This window comes from Megascapheus bottae, chromosome 23 (genome assembly GCF_031878675.1).
Source record: "Megascapheus bottae isolate mThoBot1 chromosome 23, mThoBot2.hap1, whole genome shotgun sequence".
In the NCBI taxonomy this organism is placed as follows: Eukaryota; Metazoa; Chordata; class Mammalia; order Rodentia; family Geomyidae; genus Megascapheus; species Megascapheus bottae.
Window position 1 is genome coordinate 4,431,039 of NC_143531.1, and position 24,645 is coordinate 4,455,683.

General features: G+C 41.0%; 2 protein-coding genes across 2 annotated transcripts in view; both read left to right on the forward strand.

Moving 5' to 3' along the window:
• The first annotated feature begins 556 nt into the window (after window positions 1-556).
• Window positions 557-24,645, forward strand: part of LOC150047236 (uncharacterized) — an 85,114-nt gene continuing 61,025 nt past the window's right edge. The window contains 5 exon segments of the mRNA XM_090356532.1: window positions 557-651; window positions 1,559-1,728; window positions 2,428-2,577; window positions 4,619-4,660; window positions 5,362-5,443. Of these exon segments, the coding sequence (XP_090212658.1) occupies window positions 565-651; window positions 1,559-1,728; window positions 2,428-2,577; window positions 4,619-4,660; window positions 5,362-5,443 (531 nt within the window). The 5' untranslated portion in view covers window positions 557-564.
• LOC150047237 (rho GTPase-activating protein 20-like) lies at window positions 6,097-23,731 on the forward strand. Its single transcript, XM_090356609.1, has 12 exons — window positions 6,097-6,102; window positions 7,316-7,485; window positions 7,933-8,079; window positions 9,444-9,525; window positions 14,256-14,322; window positions 14,806-14,988; window positions 16,306-16,484; window positions 18,350-18,511; window positions 20,504-20,613; window positions 21,187-21,376; window positions 22,840-22,921; window positions 23,557-23,731. The coding sequence occupies exons 1-11, from the start codon at window positions 6,097-6,099 to the stop codon at window positions 22,909-22,911; spliced, it is 1,368 nt and encodes a 455-aa protein (XP_090212735.1). The 3' UTR covers window positions 22,912-22,921; window positions 23,557-23,731.

Consider the following 24,645-nt stretch of genomic DNA (forward strand, 5'->3'; position numbering starts at 1 on the left):
CTGAGCACTGTCCTTGGACTTTCTCAAGGCTAGAGCTCTACCACTTGAGCCTCAGCACCACTTCTGACTTTTTTTCTTCTATGTATGTGGTTACGAGGAATCGAACCCGGGTCTTCATGCATGCTAGGCAAGCACTTTAACCACTAGGCCAAACTCCCGGCCCCTGTAAAACATCTTTAAAGTTATCTCAAAGAGATGCTTAAGAGGTTGAAAGAGGCTCGGGAGTTTAGTCTAGCAGTAGAGTGCCTGCCTAGCAAACACAAAGACCCGGGTTCAATTCCTCGGTACCACATACATAGAAAAGGCCAGAAATTCTATTCTGGCTCAAGTGATAGAGCTCTATCCTTGAGAAAGCCCAAGGACAGCGCTCAGGCCCTGAGTTCAAGCCTCAAGACTGGCAAAAAAAAAAGATGAAGTTGAAAGAAAGGAGCCAATCAGGAAAGGAGAAGGTGTGTCACCATGACAGTTGGGGCATGAGCCTTAGAACCATGACATCACAGAGAGAAGAACTTCCAGCGCTCAGACTCCAGGCAGTTGGCTTCAGTTCCAGCTGGAGCCTCAGTCATGTCTGCTGTCCAGAGCTACAAAATGGATGAAGACATGTGTTCACCGCAACTACAACACTTTCCATGCGCAGCTTTCCTGCACAAGGTAGTGTGTGATCACACTTGTCCTAGGAAACTCCTAGACAGTGGCCCTGCAAAGCCTCTGTCTTCTTTCTCCTGACCTTCCTGAACTGACTCTGACCAGCCCTGTTTCTGAAAAGCTACCCCTATCCGCAGTGTTGTGAGTCGTGGGTGAGGACAGTTGTCCTCATATTCTCAGAGCAAGGCTCCATGGGAGACAGTGTGAAGGAGGCTCTGCAAACACCTGAGCCACTGAGAAGAGGTGTCTGCGCTCTTCAGTGTAGTTCTCATTCCCTAGGGAGCCACAGTGCGCTGAGCAGAGCCACAGAGCAGCCAGCAAGTCCAAGGACTTCCTCCTGTTAGCAGCTTCTTACTGGCTTCATTGTTACTTGTGGTTTTTCCATCTTTTTCCACCTCCAAAAATGAATACTGATCTAAATAAGATGGAAATAACTTTTCAAGGAGGTACAATTATGTAACTTTCCATGCTAGAACCAAAGCAATTTAGAATTACTTCACAGATATTCATATGATGCCATGAAAACGTTTTTCTGAAGTTCAAGAATGACTTTTGATCAGTTTCCAGTAGTCATCTGCGTAGGCTTGCCCAGATATTTCACCTGGCTCGCCACTCCCTGACAAGATTCCTCTCTTTTCCTCTGACTGAGGCATGAGTTTCCAGTTTTATTTTTTTCCTATCGCTTAGAGAAGAAAACGTTCAGGGCTCTGTTCCTGTATCTGTCCTCCTTATACCTTAACACGTGACATAGCTTTTCTGATTGCTTTAAAATTTAAAACACAATGTCCCTGGGTATCACTGACAGAGTCAGGTTTGGGGTTGGGAGAACCACATGTGACACTCTGTCCCCACTGAATTTGGTGTGAAGCTTTGAACCATGAATGGACACTCACTGTGTGTCATTGGTGTGCAGCAGGAAAGCCATCTTCCTGAGGACGATGCTCAGAAGGACAGGCCTGTGTCCCCAGAGGTCACTGGCAGAGCCCTGCTCATCCACAGCCCGGTGCAAATGAGAAGAGGCTGGAGGAGGAGGAAGCGGCACCTCTTCCTGTTCAGTGATGTGCTGCTGGTGTCAAACACCAAGTATGTATGCTCTCCTGCTCAGTGCCAAACGCATTGTCACAAGCAAGTGGAATTTACAGAACTCTTTAAGATACCAGAGAATTTTTATTCATTTGCTCTGGGAAAAGTTTAGGCCCCTTCCTCATTTCCCAGGTGCTCGTGCAGGTCCCGTGTTGGCGCCTGTACTGACATAGTCAAGAGTGAAGGAAACCACGTAGCCCAGTGGTCATTCCTGTAGTCCCAGCACTGAGAGCGAAGCAGGACGATCCAGAGTTAGAGTCTAGGCTGCACTACATACAAAGGCCCTCTGTCAAAAGACACGTGAAACAACCAAAATAATAAGGAGGTGACTGTCCTTATAGCAATTAAATGTAACAGAAAGGAGATATTGGGAGAGTAATCGGTTCAGTTAACCTGAGCCAAACTTCCCAACACGTAAGTAACTAAGAAGCCCAAGCAGCATGAGTAGCTGTAATCCTAGCTACTCAGGAGGCTGGGACCTGAGCCATGTGAGTCACAACCAGCCAGGGCAGGGAAGTCCACAATTCTTAGCTTTATTTACCCTGCCAAAAGCTGGAAATAGAGCAATGGCCCTGTGATCCAGGATTAGCCTGGAGGAACAAAGGTCAGAGACGGCACCCAGGCCTCCAGTTCAAACCATATGACTCCCACAAAAGGCAGTGACAAAATAAGAGAGATGCTGTTTAATTCTCTTTGCAGATATAAGAAAAGTTTTAAGATAAAAAGTATCATCCCCCTGCATATCTTGTCCATGGCTGAATGTGGGGACAAAATGGAAAGTGGAGGTGGGCGTTCCAGAAAGTCCTTTGTCTTGAGTTGGCCCAGTGAGAAATTCAAGGTGACCTTCCGGTAAGACTGACAGCTGCACTCCACTGTGTATCAGGTTCTGTGGAAGGACAAAGGCACACACACAGCATCCCACAAAGATGGAAAACTGAACTTCACTTGGTGTAGAATTTATTATAAGAAAAAATGTTGTAATTTGATTGCTTTCTAGGCTGCTCTCTCATATTTGACTTTCATAATGACTTTATTTGCCCACACCTCCAGACATTTTTATACACCAATTTGTTCAAATGGGTCCCCATTGAGGTGGTTGTGACCAGTGGTTTCCAGTGGGTTTGCAGAATCTTTGTGGAGGAGCCTGGATGTGCGAACTGTGGGAAACCAGTTGTTAGCTATGTATTGCATCTCACAAAAAGAATTTATTCAGTACATGTTAGCGAATCCCACAAGTATGTTTGAAAATTTTATTTGACACTTCCAACCATTTCCTGTAGAAACAGATTTGAATTCCATAAACATAACTAGCTCATCAAGTAGCAAAATGGTAGAATTGTATTTCAACATATAGACATATCGCTTCTCTGTAAATAGACAAAATTCAGTGTTGTGGGCAATCTGAAATGTGTTTTATTAATAAAGTCCAGGGTAATTTTTCTAACACATATGCCTATGCCTACATGAAGATGGAGAATGTGCTTACTTTGAAACTCATTAATTCACAAGGAAGTATAATGTGTATCATCCATGGTCTTAAAACCATGCTCCATTTTCCACTTGTTGTATACACTTAAAGTACAGCATTGGATTGGAAAGTAGAAGGGTTGTTATTTGTGGGAATAAAAAGATGCAGACATTGAAAAATTCCAATGTTTCATAATGGGATAAACATTGCATTGCTACATGTCTCAATAGTCCCCCGTGGTGTACACACACACACACACACACACACACACACACACTTGCATGACATACATCCACACAAAAATTCAGGCATTAATGTTTATAATAATGTGGTTTACAATACACAGAAAATAGTTTTAAAGTAAACAAGTTCTTCATGATGAAACGAAATGTGTGGTGGGTTAAGAAAAGTTACAATGGGTTTAATAATACGTACAAAAATGGCTTTTCAATGTTTTCAGAGGATGGAAGTATAATAATACAAGGTGATGGTGACAGAGACACAATATCATAAATGTTCTCTTCCTCAAGTGATTTATGTATATACATATATGTATAATATTCAGCAGGTTTCTAAAATTCTACAAAGTAGACAATCCTATTTTAATGATATATGAGTATTTGAGAATTTGAAATGTACAGTGAATTAACAAAGGAGATATTGATGGGGAGGAAGTTATCAATCTTAGCATTCATCATGAATGACTTAGTATGATGCTGATTATTGATCATAACAATGAAGAGAAAGTTTCCTAGCTAATAATGCAACACATCATAATTCTGAACTTTTTATAAGAAAATGAAATACTGCCATTTTTCATGTTTTTAATTTTTTTGCCAGTCTCAGGGCTTCAACACGGGGCACTGTCCTTGGGCTTTCTGAAGGCTAGCACTCTACCACCTGAGCCACAGCACCACTTCCAGCTTTTTCTGTCTATGTGGTACTGAGGAATGGAACCCAGGGCTTTGTGTATGCTAGGCAAGCACTCTACCACTAGGCCACACTCCTGGCTGTGATGTTTTTAATTTTTATTGCAAACTTTCATTTTTTTGCATTGGATTAAACTATTTCACCCAAAAGATAATTTTATAATAATTACATAACATTATTTTCACATTTGAAAAGCATATCTTGCTCTTCAAGTTTGATCCCTATGGACACTGAAGGCAGTGCAGGGGTGAGATTTGCCCGAGCTCAAGTGGTTTGTACCACACAGTAGAAAATAAGTGTCTCCCTGTCAATCCAATTCCTTTTCCACCCTAAAGTCAAATTTATGTCACAATGAGATCACCAGTCAAGTTCAATAGCATAGCAAGCCCCAGTTATGAGTGAAGTCTAATTCTGCTCATATTCACACTGATACTAAACTCTTGCCATGAATGTGAAACGTCGTATAATATTTTCTTTCCTTTTAAATTACAGTTCTTCAGAACTAAAAGAAAGATGGTACTCCTTACTTCAAAGGTATTTTCCAAGTGTTCATACTTCATTTTTTACTCTGTTAATGAATGAATCAAAGTCTTTACAAGCCAATGTGCCCAATCCATTCTCCCCAGTTTAATAGAAATCAATTACTTTGGCACCTGCTAGAAAGAGAATGCATTTTTATTTTGTAAGACATTTGGGTAGCAATCCCTCACATTGCCTTAACTTCAACTAATAGACCTAAGTGAATGTTTCCTAAAAAATATATATGTGTGTCATTGTCATCCTGGCTACTGAGGAGGCTGAGATCTGAGGATTGTGGTTCCATACCAGCCCAGTCAGGGAAAGTTGTTAAGACTCTGTCTAGGATAGTAGGAATGTGATCAAGAAGTAGTATCTTAGCCTTGAACAAATGGGGCAATGGCCTTGAAATTATGGTCAATATTCAGGTCCCAGTGTCAAGCTCCAAGCCCGGCACTAAGTGTATTTATATACGTGTGTGTGGGGGGGGGTATGTGTATGTATACACACATGTGCAATTGTGCTTTCAGCAATGTTCAATATGTTATTGGCTCTCCTCATTAGGTAGCAATTTTTAACAAACAATTGTCCTGTTTCCCAAATGTCAGTTTTGGGGGCTACCTCCTAGTTCTGGATCTCATTTTGTCAAATGTTAGTCTAGATTTTCAAACTGCTGCCTAATTCTTTGTGCTCTTTTGCATTATTATTGAACTTCTCAGGAATATCAACATTCACAGAGAGAAAAAACTGCATAATATTCCATTGCAGACCTGTGCCGATGATTTCCAGAAGGGTGGCTCTGTAAGTATTTTTAAGAATAAATAGGGAATATCATGCCTTCTCCTACTTAGGTAGGAGAGGACACTGCATAGTCCTTAAGTATAGAATCACAGGCTTCTCTCTGCCTGATCCATTTCCACAGCAACATGTTTTAAATACAGAATTTACTAGGTCAGCTGGGTGCCAGTGACTCGCATCTGTAATCCTAGCTATTCAGAATGCTAGATATGAGGATCTTGGTTTGAATCTAACCCAGGCAGTTAAGTCCATGAGAATCTTATCTCCAGTAAACTACTCTCAAAAAGTCAGAAGTGATACTGTAGCTAAAGTGGGAAAGCGCTAGGCTTGAGCAAAAGAAGCTCAGGGACAGAGCCCAGGCCCTGAGGTAAAGCCCAAGAAGTAGCAAAACAAACAATATGTTGGGTTATCTTTGCATTAAAAAAATTTGCTTGCCTGACAAGAGAATTTTGTACAGCACTGTTGACCTAAAGAGCAATTTCTTTATATTTTCAGAGGAGACATGAGTTTGTTTCCATGGAAAAAAAATAGGGTTGCCCATGAAAATATCTGAGCCAATTTTAACAGATCCCATAAAGTTACTTGGTGATTAAGGTACTATTTGTTGTTTGCGCTTTTCTCTGTGTCAAGAGTATTTGAATATTGATATAGAAGAGATGTGGGTAACACTTTTAGAGTTTCATTTATGTCATATATTTCTTACTATAAGAAAATCAAAGTGCAATTATCTTCTCACAGATATTCATAGCATGGCACAGAATTTTTTTAAGTTTACCAATAACAGCACAGAAGTTACTGAAATAAAAGTAAAAACCAGTCGACACGTTTCTGCCTTGCCTTGCTCTGTCTTTTCACCTGGCTCACTACTCCCTCATGAGCCTTCCCCTCCTCTCCTCTAGCACTAGAATAAGCTTCCTGCCTCCTTTTTTAAAAATAATTTTTTAAAATTTCAGTGTACAGAGGGGTTACAGTTATATTCACCAGACAGAAGGTGCATTACTTCTCACACATTGATATCCCTTCTACGTTTTTGACCCCATTTCTCTCTCCACACCCCTGCCCTCATGTTCCCCTTCTATTTCAAATAAACAAGTAAACATCTATATAATATACCAGGTAAAAACGTGGGGTACTGTAACAACATGAGATTAACCAAAGGGCAACACAAAAGAAGAGAGAAAAACATAATACATACAGAGTAACAGTCACTTATAATTAAGCTCTTTTTTCCATGTCCTGGAGGTCAATTAATTTGTCCTCATCCTATATGGCCTTATGTATCTATGAGCTATTGTAATCTGCTGCTTGGAGAGTTCTGGATATGTACTAATTTTTACAGATGAGGGAAACCATTGAGCCTATGTTCCCTTGAGTCTGGCTTACTTCACTTAATGTGATTTTTTCCAAGTCTTTCCATTTCCTTATACATGGGGCGATGTCATTATTTCTGATGACAGCATAGAATTCCATTGTGTACAAATACCACATCTTGTTGATCCACTCATCAACTGAGGGGAATCTACTTGGTTCCATATCTTTGCTATGGTAAATAGTGCTGCAATGGACATAGATGTGCTAGTAGATTTAGTGTGTCCTTGTTTCTGGACCAATGGGTAAATGCCCAGTAGTGGAACTGCTGCTTCCTCCTTCTTTGCCCATCTTTTGCCCATCTCCTCAAGTGGTTCTGAGCTCTCTTCCCATATCTGTCCTGCATCCATATTCCAAATGACCTAGCTTGTCCTCTCGCTTTTCAACCATACCACCAAGTGCCGTGGGAATGAATTACCAAGGCAAGGTTGAGGAATGGTAGTGTAGTTTGATATGAAGCTCTGTCCCATATTTGAACACTGACTGTGCTGTGGTGTTGGCGTGCAGCAGGGAAGACATCTTCCTGAGGAAGAAACTCACTTGGAGAGACCCGTGACCCCGGAGGACAATGGCAGAGCCCTGCTCATCCATAGCCCGGTGCAAATGCAAATGCAATACCGGAGGAAGAAGCAGCACCTCTTCCTGTTCACTGACTTATTACTTGTGTCGAACACCAAGTACGTAAGGACAGCACGCTCTCCTGCTCACCACAGAATGCACTTTCAGTAGCTAATGGCGTTTACATAGCCCTTCCTTAAAGACAACAGGTGCTTTTGCAATTGTGCTTGCAAGCCAGGATTGGATTCCTGGCTTGTTTCCCAAGTGCTCATGTAGGCCCCATGCTGTGAATCTGTTGAGAATATGGTCAAGAATAAAGAACACCACCACCCATGGTGTCCACTCTGTGGTCACAGCACATAGACATGGAAGTGGGAATCAGAGTTCAGATCAAGGTTATGCTACATATACAGGCCTTCTTCACTCAACACCCAAATCAAACACCACTATTCTGAATGTGGCAGGTACTCTCTTTTATAAAACAGAAGAGAATAGTTTGGGAGGGTTCTCACCATGACACATTTAAGAAGTAGACTAAGAGAGATGGTGTTTGTTGCTCCTTTTAGGTATAAGAAATGCTTTAAGATGAAATATGTGGTCCCTCTGCGTTCCCTGTGGATGGCTGAATGTGGGGACAACGAGAAAGGAGGTGACCATTCCAGAAAGTCCCTTGTGTTGGGCTGGCCCATGCAGAATGTCAAGGCCACCTTTGGGTAAGACGGACTACTGGAACCAGAAAGATTTAGGGAAATAGCAAAGGAGTTAGTTTTCTAGGGCATAATACAACACAGTATCATTCAGGAAATTGTATGAGGAAGTGAAACATTCAAGTTTTTAAAAGTTTTCCTCTATTTTCATTGCAAATTTTGAGTATTCGTTCCTTAATCAAGAATATTCCACCTAAATGACATGTTTCTTCTGTCTGCTTTAATCTGAACGAGTATATTATTTTACTATTTGAATAGCACATGCATTCTGACAGCTTTATCAAAATGGAATGTGAGGTAGTACAGACATGATACTGGCGTATGGTCAGGTGGCTTGAATCACACAGTGACAGTGATTCCATTCAAATGCACTCCTCTTCTACAAGAGTGTACTTCACATCATAGCAGGTTCTCTGGTAACAGCAGAATTCCATCAACACCCCAGTGAGGTGTAGGATCCATTCTGTGTTTGCTTTGATACCAATGGATTGATATTATTATTACCTGTACTGACTTCTTAAGATTAAACATGTGAAATGCAGTTTAATATTGTCTACCATTTTCACTTGCAGTTCTTCTGAACAAAAGGAAAAATGGTGCTCTTTCCTAAAAAGGTATTACACAAGTAGTTATATTTAATATGTAAAGTTTTCTTTGTTATTGAATGGAGACATCAAAACCAATGCTCACTCGTCTTTAACGGACGTTATTTACCTTTGTTGTACTTCTACTAACGTCTGTTCTTACTTTTGAAGACATTTTTATTATAATCTCTAAGTTTTCCTTCACTAAATTGATAGACTTGAACTAACACTTTCTTTAAAATATGTATATATATGTTTGCAAATATATATATACATACATATATTGATATAGTATATATGAGGATTGCTGTTTGAAGCCAGTGTGAGCAGGCTAGTCCAGGAGACTCTTAGGTCTGGTAACCGCCCAAAACGCCAGAAGTGGAGCAGCAGCTCTATTGGTAGAGCCATAAACACATAGAACATAAAAGCTTAGGAAGAGGCTCTGGATGCAAGCCTCTGTGGGGCACAATCTATATTCCCTTGCTCCATTGAGCCACTGAAACACCTGCTGCTTTCAGTGGCCTAGGAAGGCATTGGCCTCCCATCTAGATAGTAACCTTTGAAACACTGGATCTGATTCCTCCCAAACGTCGCTTTTTAGGACTCTCTTCTCTTCTAAATCCTGTCCTATTTTCCTCCAAGGTTATTGCATTACTCAAATAATGATCCATGAGTGTTTCTGAACAACAAATTATAGGTTGAAAAAGTATTAACAGTAAAGTTTGGTTTGAAAAATAAGTTGCAGGGTAATAATTGTACGACTTTGGACTTTTTTCACTGAATCAGGTATATTGGCCTTGCCAAAGAGAACCCTGACAACAGCATTCCTCTCCAGATCTTCACCAACGAGGTCAAAAACACTGCTTTGGTAAGTGTTTTTTAGAGGGAAAAGGACATTTCTAATTAGTTGCTCAGGCTGAGAAAGGAAGAGGGATTTTATAAGTTATCGAAGACAAGGAAACATTTTAAGAACAATGAGAGGAAGAAAATTAGGAAAGAAAGAAATTTAGGGATGAGTTTTATTCACTTATGGTTATGTTTTTGGATATAAATATGATAGCACATTCCTTCAACAATGTAGCTGCCATCTGGGAAGATGTCAGTACAAATGTGAAAAAAAATGATTATCAAACTACACTTTGGTTACCACATGTGGCAGCTGCCTCTACTAATTAATTAATTTTGCTTTTCATTTTTTTCCAGTTCCTCTGAGCCCTTCTCTATTGAACTGTTGAAATTTTTAACTGTCAGAGACAACTGCAATAGTGTCCTAAGGACTTGTGCAGAAAAGGAGGGGAATCGTTCAGTGTAGTGTTTGAACTTTCAGAACCACGCAATCTATTTACTCTTTCTTCCTGAATTAAACTAGTGTTTATATTACTATTTATGTGTGGAGTGATTATCATTAATTCCAATATTAGTATTTTTGGAAATCATAAGCAAAGGAAGGTACCAAATCTTATACAAAATTTCAGATTCTAGTCCCCCAATTTTCTGTTCTGGAAACATTTAACCTAATTTTTATATAATTTTTCTCTATAGCTAGCTCTAGGACATAAATACTTATGTCTGCAGGTCCTTGTCAAATACCATAGTCCTTCATGCTGAACTTTATGTATTTCTTAAGAATAATGGTATTCTTAAGACATGTGAAAGGGTATCAATGTATGTGAATTAATGCACCTTCTATGTGGCAAATATCATGTAACCCTTTTACTAATTACAATTAAAAAAATTAAAAAAAAGAATAGTGGTATTCTTTTAAGTCTATACTGAATCTTCTTTAAGAAATTTAATTATATGTATGGATCTATTCACATGTATATTGCATATATACATGTATTAATTTTCCTATATTACATTAGTACCACATATATGTATCTATATAAGTATACACAAATATAGATGGATATTCATATATACATCAAGACTAAATTCACCTGAGATGGATAAATCAGGTTGTGTTTACGTCATTCCATCTAATGTCTCTGAAAACACCAATTGTACCTTGCCATGCTGGATAAAATTTAATTGATAACATTGTAGTAGATAGTAAAGCCTTCATGATGATGAACAAAACAGATCAGATAATAGTACCCTGGTTTACACAGGGCTCTATGCCACACACACTAACATTGAAAGGGGAAAGGAGAAGAATGAAACATGTCCCTACTCTTGAAATGATCTGGTTCTAGATGGCTGGCTGGAGTCAAGGAGGCTGGGCAGGTCTCATGTGGGAAAGCACACGCTTGTTTCTCCCAATAGGAACTGTGCTTAGAGAAAAATCTGTTAGGTCACTTCTACTTGTTAAAAATCAGCTTTGCTGAGGTCTTAATTTCCTGATGTAGAGATTGTAGATGCATGTCATTCCTTCTCAAGAGCCAGGTATCTGTCTATAGATTCATCCATGCTTGTGGGTCAGGACTGTGGTGCCATGTCTTATCTGAAAAGGTCCTTATTTTACCTTGCCTCATGAAAGATATTATCACTGATTCTTAGGGTTTTTCAATTTTTTTTGTTCCTTTTCACAGTATTCCATGACCTTTTCTTTGCCATACACTCTAGTGTTTAGTCAGCTGTCATTCAGCTTTGACCACTGTGGGCTCGTTTTAATGTGGAAACTGAAAGGCTTTTTCCATGCTTCCTTTTACACAAATGAATAAAGATAAAGCTCAACTCAAAGCTTTGTGCCTTATACAGTTGTTTAAATATTAGAAAACAAAATTTGTTTGAGAATCAAAGGGAATAATTTGGCAATAACTATATGATGATACTATATGATGATACATATTTGTTTCCTTATGCATTTTATAGCCAATAACCGTAATAGCAAGACACTCAGATACAGTGAACGATGTGATCAGGAAGTCACTGTCGAGTTTAAAAATAACTGTAAGTCCACCTGTAAGATATTGTTAAATTAGAAACCAACTTCCTGTTGGAGATTTATAGATACATTTATACTCATGTGAATATTGGTATACTAATATCATAGGATTGCTGACAATGACACAGTGATGTCATAGGTTTCCTCTCTTCCCGGCCTCAACTTTCATAAGCTGATGGCAGCTGGACATTAGATGAATCTATAGGTGGGTTCCTACAAGGATTTTCTTAATCTCATGCCAACTGTCAATGAATACACAAGGAAGTTGAGATATAATGATGAGACTTCTAATGTCACATATTTCTGTTGTAAATACACAGTTTGTCTATGATGAATCTAGTTTAAGCATCTGAGTAAGAAAGGTTCAGGACAGGGACCAGTGGTTCACGCCTGTGAGTAACTTGGGAGCCAGAGATCTGAGGTTCAGGTTTCAAAGCTAGCCTTGACAAGAAAATCCATGAGATTTTTATCTCAAATTAATGATGCAAAAGCCAAAAGTAGAACTGTGGCTCAAGAGGTAGACACCTAGCCTTGTGCATCAAAGTTCAAGGACATGCAAGACCTGGCATTGATACACACAAAACACATTTCAGTCTTCTCTACTGGTCAGCCCTTTCTAGATCTTCTTTTGTTTTCTTCTTTCCCTTACTTAATCTAATTATCACTAGTAAGTCAATGAAAAGAGTGTATTTGGTTACATATATATGTCAGTCTGGGCCTGGTGGCTTTCCCTTACCTCTTTGGCTCAAGGCTAGATCTCTACCACTGAGCCTCAGCTCCACTTCCAGTTTTCTGGTAGTTAATTTGAGATAAGAGTTTCATGGTCATTTGTTCCATGGGCAGGAAGGCAAATGGATGGACCCAGTTCCATCTTGATTCTTATTTATTAATGTGTTGCTAGTAGCTGGGTTTGAACTCTGGGCCTCATGCATACTCACTGTGTGGGGTCGTTCCAGTGGGCCCCAGGGTAAAGGGCTGGTTGGAGATGTAGACTCCTGGCTTATATCTTAGGAAAGTCCTCTGGATTTTAGACTCCCAAGTAACACAAGATTTACTGCCACAAGCCTCTTCAACATGGCATCCATCTTATTTTACATTTAATTTCATTTCCTCTCGCATTTAAAGGAGTCTATAAATGATGATAGAATGTATTTTGATAGAGTACGTGAGCGAATATCATGATTGGTCATTCATTCAGACAGAGACATCCACACCAGTCAAGAGTTCATTGAATAATCAGAACAATAGTGAATAAAAGAAGTATTTTGACAGCATGATAGTGTCTATAGATTTCCTTCTGTCTATGACAAGTTCTTGGTGTTCTGACATGATTCCTAAGACAGAAGTTTAAATCTACCTGTGATATTCCAGACAATTAACAACTCAAGCCACTAGAATTCTGGCATAAGAATGCTAGAATTTCTGTTGCTGTTGGGTTTCATAATACTTTATCAGAAGGTTGATTTTACATGTACCAGTTAACCGAGGAGTCTCTGTATTGTCTTATACCGAGTAGCATTAATTTTCTTTCTATCAGGAACAAATCCCTCTTGGAATAGACCTAGTGTCTCAGGGGCAGAGATTCAACACAATCACTGATTTATACCATACATGCGATTCATTTTCAGTGTTTAAATACTTAGTCACATCAGACAAGAGAAGATTTCTCTTGCATAAAGGATGCTGATGTTTGGATTCAATAATTTTTCAGGATGAATGGATTGTAAGAAATGATTCTAATGTTTGCCTTTGAAAAAATAAATTTATTTGGTCTTTATAATAAGGCAATTGGAACTGATGTTGAGAGAGAGAGAGAGACAGAGTGAGGAAGAGAGAGAGAGTGAGAAAGCGAGAGAGTGAGAAAGAGAGAGAAAGTATGTGTAAAAGGGATAGTGAGAGAGAGGGTGGGGGAAGAGTTGGAGGATCCAAACTCTGAAAAAATCCTAAGGACAATGCCAGGCTTTGAAATCAAGAATGAACACTATTGTGATACATCTCACCCAATGCAAACTCAATGTGAGCCTTATTTCTGGTACAGGTGCTCCATGTTTTTTCACATAATTAAAGGCCTTTTTCATAAGTTTTGGTTGTTCCAAGTATGGTTTCCAGCAGGGTCAGGCCATTGGTCAGATAAATGTTTTCTGCTTTTGGCATACTTCCTAGGTTCCAGTCTCCATATCCCTTCTCTCTGGAATAGAGCTCAGAGATGAAAGCCAACAGCTGGCTTCCATCGACCCTACCCGGAAGGCCTGAAGCTGCTGAGCTCACAATACCTGCTAAGTCTGACTTCACTCAGGCATAGTGTTGGTCGAGCCTCAGATTCTGATCAACAGGTTGTCAGAGGAGGACACCAGATGGAAAGCAACACCATCCTCCTAAGGCTTTTGAGAATGTTCAACCCCAACAGGAGTCTTGCATTGGAGTGGATTGCTCAGTGAGGGCTGGGGTCCCTCAGAATGTGAGGGAGGTGTACCCTATGGTCCAGCATCCGTGGTCCATCAGGAGACACATGGCTGCCATCTTGGGAAGCCACTGCAAGCTGGGAGGAGGCAAGGGTTAGTCAAAACTGAGGGCCACTCCATGTATGGAATGGCGAGTGTACTGACCCACAGGCTTCCCTGGTTTCAAGCACAGCTGTACTGACATGTGTCCTTGGTGTGTGTGTCTACTGCAAGAGGCTTTGTGTGACACTCAGTCCTTCTCTCCCTCAGGGCTCTGAGAATGAATACCAGTTGTGGATCGATTCTGGAAAGAGAGAAGAGTCAATTGCCCTCCTTGGTAAAAGTCAGGGGAAATGTAAAATGGGAGGGGATTGGCTCAAAGTTGGTCTTATAATCTCAAATATAGATTCGTTTATTCTGATGTTTAATATTGCTGAAAGTAAAAATGTATTGTAATATTAAATCATATACTCAATAAATGCTTACCAGATACTTGATCTTTGAATGGTGGTGGTATCAACTCATCATTTGATAAATTTTCTTTTGAGGATAAAAATAGGTAGTTGTTGGGTTGATTATTTTTCACTAGAACTTTAGCTTTCTTGGGTGACATTGATCAAGATACATTGTCTAAATTGATTTGGTGGCGGGTAGCTCCTGTATACAACTACTTAAAACAAACAGGAAATTCTGATGAAATATAATGCTTTTGATTAGAAAAAAATACTTTTTCCCATGAAGTGAAAGCATACTGGAAATTCATTGTTCTATCTGGGTTCACATTCTAATGAAAGTTCTCTGCTGCCTTTTGGCTCCATAGGGCATGAAAATCCCTATGCGATTGAAATGAGCCAGCTTGGAGTGACTGAATTCGTGCCAAGAGGACCAAGCACTCATGAAATGCACAATCTCCACAGTCCTGTCCTGGAGCACTGGAACCCCCCCGTGGGTTTCCGGTTCGTTCTGAAGCCAAGGCGGCCAGCCAATGGCAAGCAACCTAACAGTGAGTGCTTTCCCACCCCACAGGGGCCTTCCATTCCTCACACCTCACCTATCTGGTTACATAGTGCTCTAGCTTCTGTACAATCACCTCCACGATCTCTTAAAGGACTTGATATACCCACAGAATTTATTTAAATAAATGTAAGCAAGACTCACTCTGCAATCCCATCTACTCAGGAGGCCAATATCCCAGGATCTTGGTTTAAAATCATCCTGAGAAAGAAATGTCATGAATCTTATCTCTGAAGAGCCATGTAAAGATAGAGATAGAAGTGTGGCTCAAAGGTAAAATGCTATCCTTGAGAAGACAGCTCGGGAACAGAGGTCGAATCCTAAGATCTTAGAATGTGGGAGGAAATATAAGGGAAGAAAATAGAAACAAGAGGTTTATCTTTGTGATTATTGTGCTTAACATCATATGTGAAGCTATTTCTTCTCATAGTTAGGTCGTGTTACTACATCGGACCTCGTTGCTTCGTATATTGTGTTTAGGTTTATTTGGTTATTTGAAATAGGGAAGGGAAAATGAAAAACATGATCAGAAAAGGTGGGAGGGGGAAAAATTGGGTGAAAAACATGGGAAAGGGTAACAGTGTTCAAGAAGTAATGTACCCATTACCTGACAAATGTAACTGTATGCCCTGTATACATCATCTTAATCAGAAAGTACAATAACTAAATTAAAAACTTTTTGAAAAAAATATATGTCACAATCTCAAAAGATTTGGGAGAAATTTGTATGTAGATAGAAGTCTGGAATAGAGTTTAATCCTTAGTGAGGTCTAGAAATGTGACTGGAGTCACCCATAAGGAAAACAGTTACCTTTTTCCAGCAAAAAGTTGATTTTGTTGTGAATGGCAAGACTAGGGGAAGGGAGCAGAGATGGTGCAAGTTACCCCTCGACTTTCATCCGTGAGGCGGTGTATCATGATGGCAAATCACCTGATGCAGAAACTGGTCAGTCACACATTGAGAAATCCAAACAGAAAGTGAATTTCTCTGAACATGGTGATTATAAAATTCTACTTGGATGTTTGCTTTGCCTTTTAGAACGGAAAGACACACCTGGCAAACAGACATAAGCTCAGGAAATTTGCAATGTTAGGCACTCCATGGTCCAGTGAAGATGGCCACACGAATCAGAAAGCTAAACTGAATGTGTTCAGGCTCCTAGGAATAATGGATCCTCCACTGACCTGGGGAGGGGCTCTATCAATAGTGGAGGGAATTGAGCCATTACAGAATGTGGAACCCACGACACACAAGTTCAGTTCCTGGAAACTTTAACTGTTCCTTTTAAATCTGTTCCTTCTTTAGATTCAGAGCAGAAAAGAGAAGGAAGGGGAAGAGCCTTCCTCAACTGGCTTTTTGGGCGGCAGTCCAACATAGCCAAAGAGAACCTCCCTGGAAAATCTGCATCTCCAAAGGCAGGACTGCTCTTTGGGGTTTCCCTGCAGGCTGCTTGTCAGGATGGCAAACTGCCCTCTGCTGTTCTGGTAGGTCCCAGTTTGGTCTCTGCTGCCCTCCTGAGGAGAGGACACTCCTGAGTGTGGATGGCAGGGGTGGAAGTGTGGTCAGGGAGCCCCAGGTCCACTTCAGCAGAGCAGCAGCAAACTCTGAGTTTGGGTGTTTGGGTGGAGAAGCTAGGTTATTCTACCTCAAGGCATCCATGTGTCACAATGTGCAATCACCTGGGTCCAGCACTACAGGAAATGATTCTCTTCAGTCTGGGACTGGTGCAGCAGGGACCATGTGTCCTGCTCATGCCTTCAGTGCTGGACTCTGTGCTCCAAGTCCACCTCCTCCTTGATACCTTCCAGCTGCACCCTTCCAACTTGTCCATGGCTCAGGTAGCATACCTAGACTTTCAGCAGATACTACCCAATCTAGTGATTTAAACATATCAGCCATGATCCTACTTTGACTTGGTTGTTTGAAAAAGAACCTTCAACCTTCAATCTCTAAATAGCGAGACAGAGTATCATTTGAAATCCATGCAGATTGGTGGAGCTGTTTGTAAGTGGTAGAGAAACCAAGTAAGAGTAGTTCACACTTGTAATCCTAACTCCTGAAACATCTAATATCTGAGATCTGAGATTGCAGCTACACAGACAGCACAGACAGGAATGCTCATGAGACTCTTTCTTCGATTAACTATTGAAAAGCCAGAGGCTGAACTTTTGCTCACGTTTCAGAGCACTTGCCTTGTGCATCAAAGGTCACTGACAGGACTCAAGGCCTGAGATCAATGCTCCAGACCCTGCAAACACACACATACACACACACAGACACACACACACACACACACACACACTCCTAATTTACTATGTTTTGTGGGGGTGAATGTAATGAATGAATGTCTAGCATCTCTGCAGTCACTACTACAGGTTGGGAATTTCCCCTCGAATATCACAGAGACTGACATGGACTCACTGAGTACAGTGAACATTTAGGAATACATAGGATTTCCATCGTTTGCCAAAGTAATAGAAATTCTAAAAATGGACATATTATAAACTAAATAAATTACTGTAATACTAGTTCTGGGGAACATTGTACGGTGCTCAAGATTGAAAAATTCACTAGATTCCTCTCCCCAAATATCCAGTAAACAGCAGGGAGAATGATTTAGCTCCGCAGATAGAAAGGCAGTGCACATCAAGTAGATTAAACTTCAGTATGTGAGAGGAAAGCAAGGAAGGAAGGGAGGGAGGAAGGAAAAAGAAAGGAAGGTCAGGGGAAGAGCAAAAAGAGGGAAAAGGGAGGGAGTCAAGGAAGGAGGAGGGTAGGGAAAGGCAGGGAAAGGAAACGCTCTCCCCCATTCTGCACCATGCCCAAGTTCACACTGCAGGCGCCTGACACTGTCCACTCCTGGGACCAAGGAACAGGAAGACAGAAGTAAAGAAAAGCAAGCTCACTGAGATGAATACAAGCAGGGAAACTTCATGGAGGAAATAGGTCTGAATGTGTTCTAAACAAGCTAGCAACTACAGAACGTATAAAAGGGAAAATTTCTTAAATTGAGGGAGAAGCTAACATTCTGTTGAGCAGTGAGGGAAGCCTTCCTTAAGGAGGAGGGTTGAGCCAGCAGAAGCTGCAAGCAGTAAAATAGAAGGTCAAAGGGTCATCGCAGTACAGGACAAATCACATTCAGTGGTCCCATGTTTCTGAGTCTAATGCTTGGAAAAATGGAGGAGAATGAGACACATTTCAAACAACAAAGCCCAGTGGGGAATGAGCTTGCCTAGTTTGAGCACAGCAACCTTGCACATTCTGGCCTCCAATTTCAAGTCTTATTTATTGGTGCTCTGGGCCATTGGACTTGAAGGACCCAGGCTTCCTTTCGTCCTCTTCCACACAGGACATGATTTCCTTCCTCAGTCAGGAGGGGGAACTCACTGAGGGCATCTTCAGAAAGTCAGGCAGCGTCAAAGCCTGCAGAGCACTCAAAGAAAAACTCATCTCCGGAGCCCCAGTGGACCTGCGCCAGGAATCTGTGCTTGTGGTGGCATCTGTGTTAAAGGTAGGACACAGCCCACATCCCCCAGGGAGGCAGTCTCATTCTGAGGCCACAGGACTGCACTGCCAGCACCACAGATACCCAAGAATGATGACAGGCATCACAGATCTAAAGCCTGGGAAATGAAAAAGCACATCACTAGAGAAAATGGTTAAATCTCACTCATCTTCCCACCTGGAAACCATGCCAAATAATGACTAGTGTTCTGACTGATTTACCAGTCAAAATTTCTATGGCAATATAACTATCAATGCAAACAAATAATACTAAATACTTACCAAACATGCCCCCCGCCCTGCATTGTGCAACTCAAAAAGACTTGGTGAAATTTATGACAGAAACTGTTAAGTTGAAGGCCGTTAATGAGTATAAATCCAAGGCTCATGGTTTTCCTCCCCTTTATGTCACATTCTGTGTATACTTTTAATAGGACTAAGTTAAGATGTAAAGAATTACTGAACAAGGTCCAGAAGGATAACCAGGTAGTAGAGTGCTCAGCCCCCCTCACAAAGCCCTGGGGTTGATTCCTCATACATAGAAAAAGCTGAAAGTGGAGCTGTGGCTCAAGTGGCAGAGTGCTAGCCTTGAGCAAAATGTGTCCAAGGACAGTGCTGAGGCCCTGAGTTCAAGCCTCACGACTGGCAAAAAAAAAAAAAGAGTGATCAGATGTTCCAAGTTACCAGGTTTTTTAGCCTCTAGGGGAAGCTTACATAGGCAGGTCTCTAACCCTGAGATTTAATGGTACAAATTTGGGAACATCTAAATTCTGATTGATTCATGTTGACGAGGCTGGACAAATACCCTAAGAGGCTGAGGGTGTAAGATGCAGCTACTGATTTTTCATGGATGGAAATGGAGGGTCAACAAACTGATACTCACAGGTGTAAGATTACATATTTCATGCATTTAAGTATATTGCTGACCTTTAACCAAAGATTCAAAAATGGCTTACTCAGGAAAACCAAGTGCTCTCTTTTGATATGGACAGGAATACTTTGTTCAGGAAAAAGAAAAAAATGAATTGCCCAAAGAAAACTGCACCAAATAGGTGAAATGTGTGGGCCTGCTTTTCCTGAGCAAAAGATTTAGAACCACTGCACACCCAGTTGTGTACTTTAGAGCAGATTTTTCCTGTCAAAATAGACTTCCAGAGAGAGGAAGAGGGAGCAGTCACTGGAGGTGGTGAGGGTCAGTGAACTTTCTTAGAGACGCTGTCCTTAGGGTCCTTGAATTTGATATGAGAATTAGAATTTCTGGACGAATCAGAATGGTTAAGAAAACTTGGCAGAGCTTTACTGAAATAGTAAACAAGCAGGCAAGTAGACAATTAGACAAAAAGGAAACAGACAAGCAAAAAGAAGAGACAAGCTCTAATAGAGTTCAGAGAGCTCTCCCTCTCAATGGGAGGGAGATCCAGAGCTCTTTGGCATTAGGGGTGTGTGTGTGTGTATGAGAAAGGGAGGGGTCTGACTTTGAGATGTACAAAGATAGGTGTTCAACTCTGCTCTCAACTACTCTTCGTGCTGTTATATCTTCTAAGACCTTCACACTTGTTTACCATTCTAGTTTTTTATGTTTTGGATCCATCTTCAATTTTGAGAAGGCAATGCTTTTGAAAGGGCTGCATCCTGCCACCAACAAGAGCTGTTTCTTAACATAAATGAATCCTATTGTCTCTCTTAGAAGCAAAGAGAGTGCCTCAGTGTTTCCAAATACATTTTTTCTAAATTGTTTTCACCAGATCTCATTTTCCCTCATATACCATGCCTCAGCACCACTACCCAGACTCTGCATTATGCTTTCTTTCCAATGGGCAGACTTCTGACATGAGTCTCAGATGGGAAGTGAATAGAGAATTTGAACCTAGGTCTGTGGAGGTCACAGATTCATTCATTGAGATGGAATGGGGAACTAAATCCATTTCTTCCATGTCAATGTTGTAATTGTATGATATAGTTTGTTCCATTAGAATAATCCCACTTTTCTCTCTGGAAGGATTTTCTTCGCAATGTACAAGGCAGTGTATTTTGCACTCCCATATATGAGACATGGCTTGGAATCATGGATGAAGATGATGAAGAGGAGAAAATAATTCTGGCCCAGAGGTAAGACACGGGAAACTAGTCTGCTCTGGGCAAAACTCCAAAACCTAAATTTTACACTCTTAGGAAAAGTAGCATGGATTTGAGTGTCACATATACTAAGATTATTGAGAGTGGGGTAAAAGATTTCCTTTGGTCAAATAGTTTAAATAAATATCAAAGTCAATGTCTGGTTAAATAATTTTGATAAAAACAAGTTTTTGAATGCATCCAACCTTGGAATTAGTCTCTCATTATAGGATGTACTTTGGGATGTGACCACTCATCATTAGTACGTAGTCAACATTTCAAAAATAAGCTGGCTGTTTAACTTTACAAGCAAATTCTGGTGGAGTGCAATGTGAACCAAAGTACTACAGGATTTTTTTATTAAAGACACTATTGTTAAATTGATTTTCATACTCTTCCCCCAAGTTAAAGTAATCTTTGGTCAACTCAAGGAAATACGTTGTGCCGTAAAGTATATCCCTCCCTTTCTCTGTTTTCAAGGGGTAGAGTCCAACATAGAGAAAAGTACTTAGTTCATAAACTCCCACAAGGAGTTCCAAGCATGAAAGTGTGTTTTTCTGTGTTCAGCCTTTTAGAAATGTTGCCCAGAGCCAATCAACTGCTGCTGAAACATCTCTTTGGAATGTTAAACCAAATCCAGAAGAATTCCTCCCTCAACCTGATGACATCATACAACCTGGCTGTCTGCACAGCCACCAGCTTGATGGCCCCACCCCCTGATGCCAGAGCAGGATTTGATCTTGAACTCATGAGAAAGGTAAAGCCTCTCCTGGCTCCAGCCTGGGAAGCAGAGCTGCTGGCTGGATCTGGAAAGCCGGGATCTGCCTGACAGTCCAGGATTGAAGGACAGGGTTCAATAAGGGCTCACCCTATTTCTGATGTGGTTTAATAAATGTGCAGCAAGGGAGAGCAGCAGTGAGGCCCCTTCTCTATCCCTTCCTAAACCCTGGAGAATCAAGGCAGTGACAGTGGTGAGGATGAAATGCAGCTTTGGAATCCAACCACCAAAGTCCAGCTCTCTTCTCCCCACAGTGGGTCTGTGGTTCTGGGATGGTTTTTCACCCCGTGTCTTCCTCTGCATGGTGGAGCTGGAGATCCTGCCCAGTGCTTTGCTCCTGTCCAGCAGACCTCACCAGAAGTGCTCAGACCAGCAATGCTGGAGTCTCGGCACCACTCGTGACTCCCTCTGCCAGTTGTGCTCATTCAGAAAATTCTGGGTCCCTTTTTATGTGCCATTCAGATTCCCATTAGTAAACAGTATCAGGTAATAGCTTGTACTGATAAAGTGTACATAAAGTGAGATAGAGGAGAGGAAGGGAAGGGAATCCCATGATATTTTTTTAAGTCACCTTCTTATCTACTTGATTACCTCCCATGAAGCCAAATGTCTTATTGAACTTTACCTCCCAAATGCACCCACATGAGGACAAACATATCTCTAGTGGTGCTTTTGGAGGTGTATCTAACACATAAATAACAGTATAATTCTTTTCTTTATTTTTTTTCTGTGTGGGACTGAAGAATCAAGCCCAGGGCTTCATGCATGCTAGGCAAGCACTCTACCACGAAGCCACATTCCCAGTCCCTATAGCATATTTCTCATTCACTTCAGAAAGCAGAAAGTAGTAATATATTCTAAAACATCTCCAAAAGAGAACAGATAAGCCCCATGTTGTTTGCTGGTCTCTTCCTGTGACCTGGTTGGGGCCCAACTGTGTGAGCAGAGATGGCCTCACATAACAGAGTCTCCTCTGCAGGGCCTCTTCCCTTTACCACAGCTGCATATACCAGCTTCCCCGAAGTGGACGCCTTGCAATTTGGAAATGAATTCCATAACTTGTTTTTATTTAATGAATTTATTTTATCTTGAATAGTATATATATATGTATATGTATAATATATATGCCATTTTGCCAAACATACAACCATGTTGCTATTTCTATAGATGATAGAAAACAGTTGGCAGTTAAGCAAAGTTAACTCACTGTACCTCCAGTCCATCCATTGTGTTTCAAGATCTGGCCTATGAACACCCCCATAGCTTTTTGGTTGTTGTTGTATCTTTGACAAAACTGATTCATACATAATTTTTAATGAAAATTCTGAGATTCTCTACACATTCCTCCATCTTCTGTGTATTTGGCCCAAGACTCATACACCTTAGAGGATTCATAGCTGCAAATGACAGGAGAACTCAATGTGTCCCCTTTTGTGTTATAGGTTGAGCTGGTGCAGTTTTTGATTGAGAATACTCCCCAAGTCTTTGCCAAGGATTTCTCTCCCTTCTGGTAGGAGAGCTCAGGTAATATGGAAGTGTGACGTGACCTCAGGGAACCAGGAACAACTGAAATGAAGAGTTGAATTCCCCTTCCAAACAGGGAGGCAGCCCCAGGGTTGGGAGATGCTTTAGGCAATGGCTAACCCAGAAGGTTCTGTCCTGATGGTCATGGTACAGACCCCATCTCCTGCTTTCCTCGGAGCTGGTCATAGTTCAAGACACATTGTGTTCACGGTTATGAGACCAAAGTCATGACATGAAGGCTCTGTCTTTAAAAGCTGCAGTACAATCTCACGCTTCCTTTCTGCAGATCTTTAGAGAAGTTCACGTCAGAATCTCAGGATTCCTATGTGAGATAATTTGTGAAAAGTAATTGTACAAATTTAATAAGTATAGTAGAAATTTGTCAGAAAATCCAGCGCCCATTCTTTAAAGCTGAGGGAATCAGAGCTTTCTCCTCCTGATTCCTCCCTCACGTTGGAGCTTAGATTCAGAACCTGAGGACTTTATATCACGTATTTCTCTTTTGCCCTTTCAGGTTTCTGTGGTGTTTATCTCATTGCTTAGAGGAAATATTTAGTCCTACTTCTTGGGATTTGAGAGAAGACTTGGAGACTGTTTATACCATGCTTACTTGTTTCGTTCTGGTTTCTTTGTAGACAGGGACAATGAAGCTGTGACTGTGACCAATTGAAGGCCAGCTCACCTACTTCGGGCTTCTCACTTCTTCCTCCCACCATTCCAAAGCTGCAAGCCTTTACAATTCCTATAGTATGCTATGTTTTTCCATTTATTTTGCCTTACATTAATTGTTATAATAAAATGAATACCTCATTCTGTGTGTTGGCCAGCCATGTTCTTGGTGGAAGCTCAGCTCGGCAGCTCTTCTGGTTCAACAGTGACGCTTGTGGGCCTGTATTTTCTGCCCCTAGAATGGAGCTGACTTAGGCATCGCTACTTTTGCACTGGCTCTGGTTGGTTTTTACTCATTCTACACTGAACTGAGCCTTCAGTTGGAGGGCAGACACTGTTCTAGTATCAGAGTGGGTACAAAGTAGTCAAGCTTCTGCTGTGTTTACCCCTATATGATCACAGTCAAGAGACCCATAGCCAAGTCAGGAGTCCATGTAGAGAAAACTACAGAGGGAGATACAAGACAAACTATGAAGCCATGAGCAACGATGGTATTCATTAGGTAGAGTTATTCCTGTAAGTGCAAAGTCCTGAAAATACAAACTCAGTCAGCATCATTACCACGTAACCTTGATTTCTCTTCATCAGCCTTGAGGTTCCAAGTTAGTCCTGGGAAGAAATTGCATGATTCTCCCATCTGCTATTCAGCTCAAGAACAACGGCCAGGCCATGAGCTGGAGCTCCAGGCCTGGGTTGCTCACGTGCACACACACACACACACACACACACACACACACACACACACACACACACACACACCCCACCACCACCGAATGACATATAAAAATGAGACATCATACATGCGTGACAGCATCCTAAGTAATTCTTTTTAAAGGAGGAAGCTCTTGTAGAATTTAAAAACAAGTCAAGGTCTGAGGAAAATGAGGTGAACTCACCTCACCACAGAGGTCAGAAAAGCCATGACCACTGCAAAATGTTATGTAATGGAAATAAGAAGAAAAAACACAGATTTGAGTGGTGACACATACTTAGAAGAGCTGCACACACCAACTATTTAGGATGAGACAGGAAATGTCATTTCACAGATACCAGTG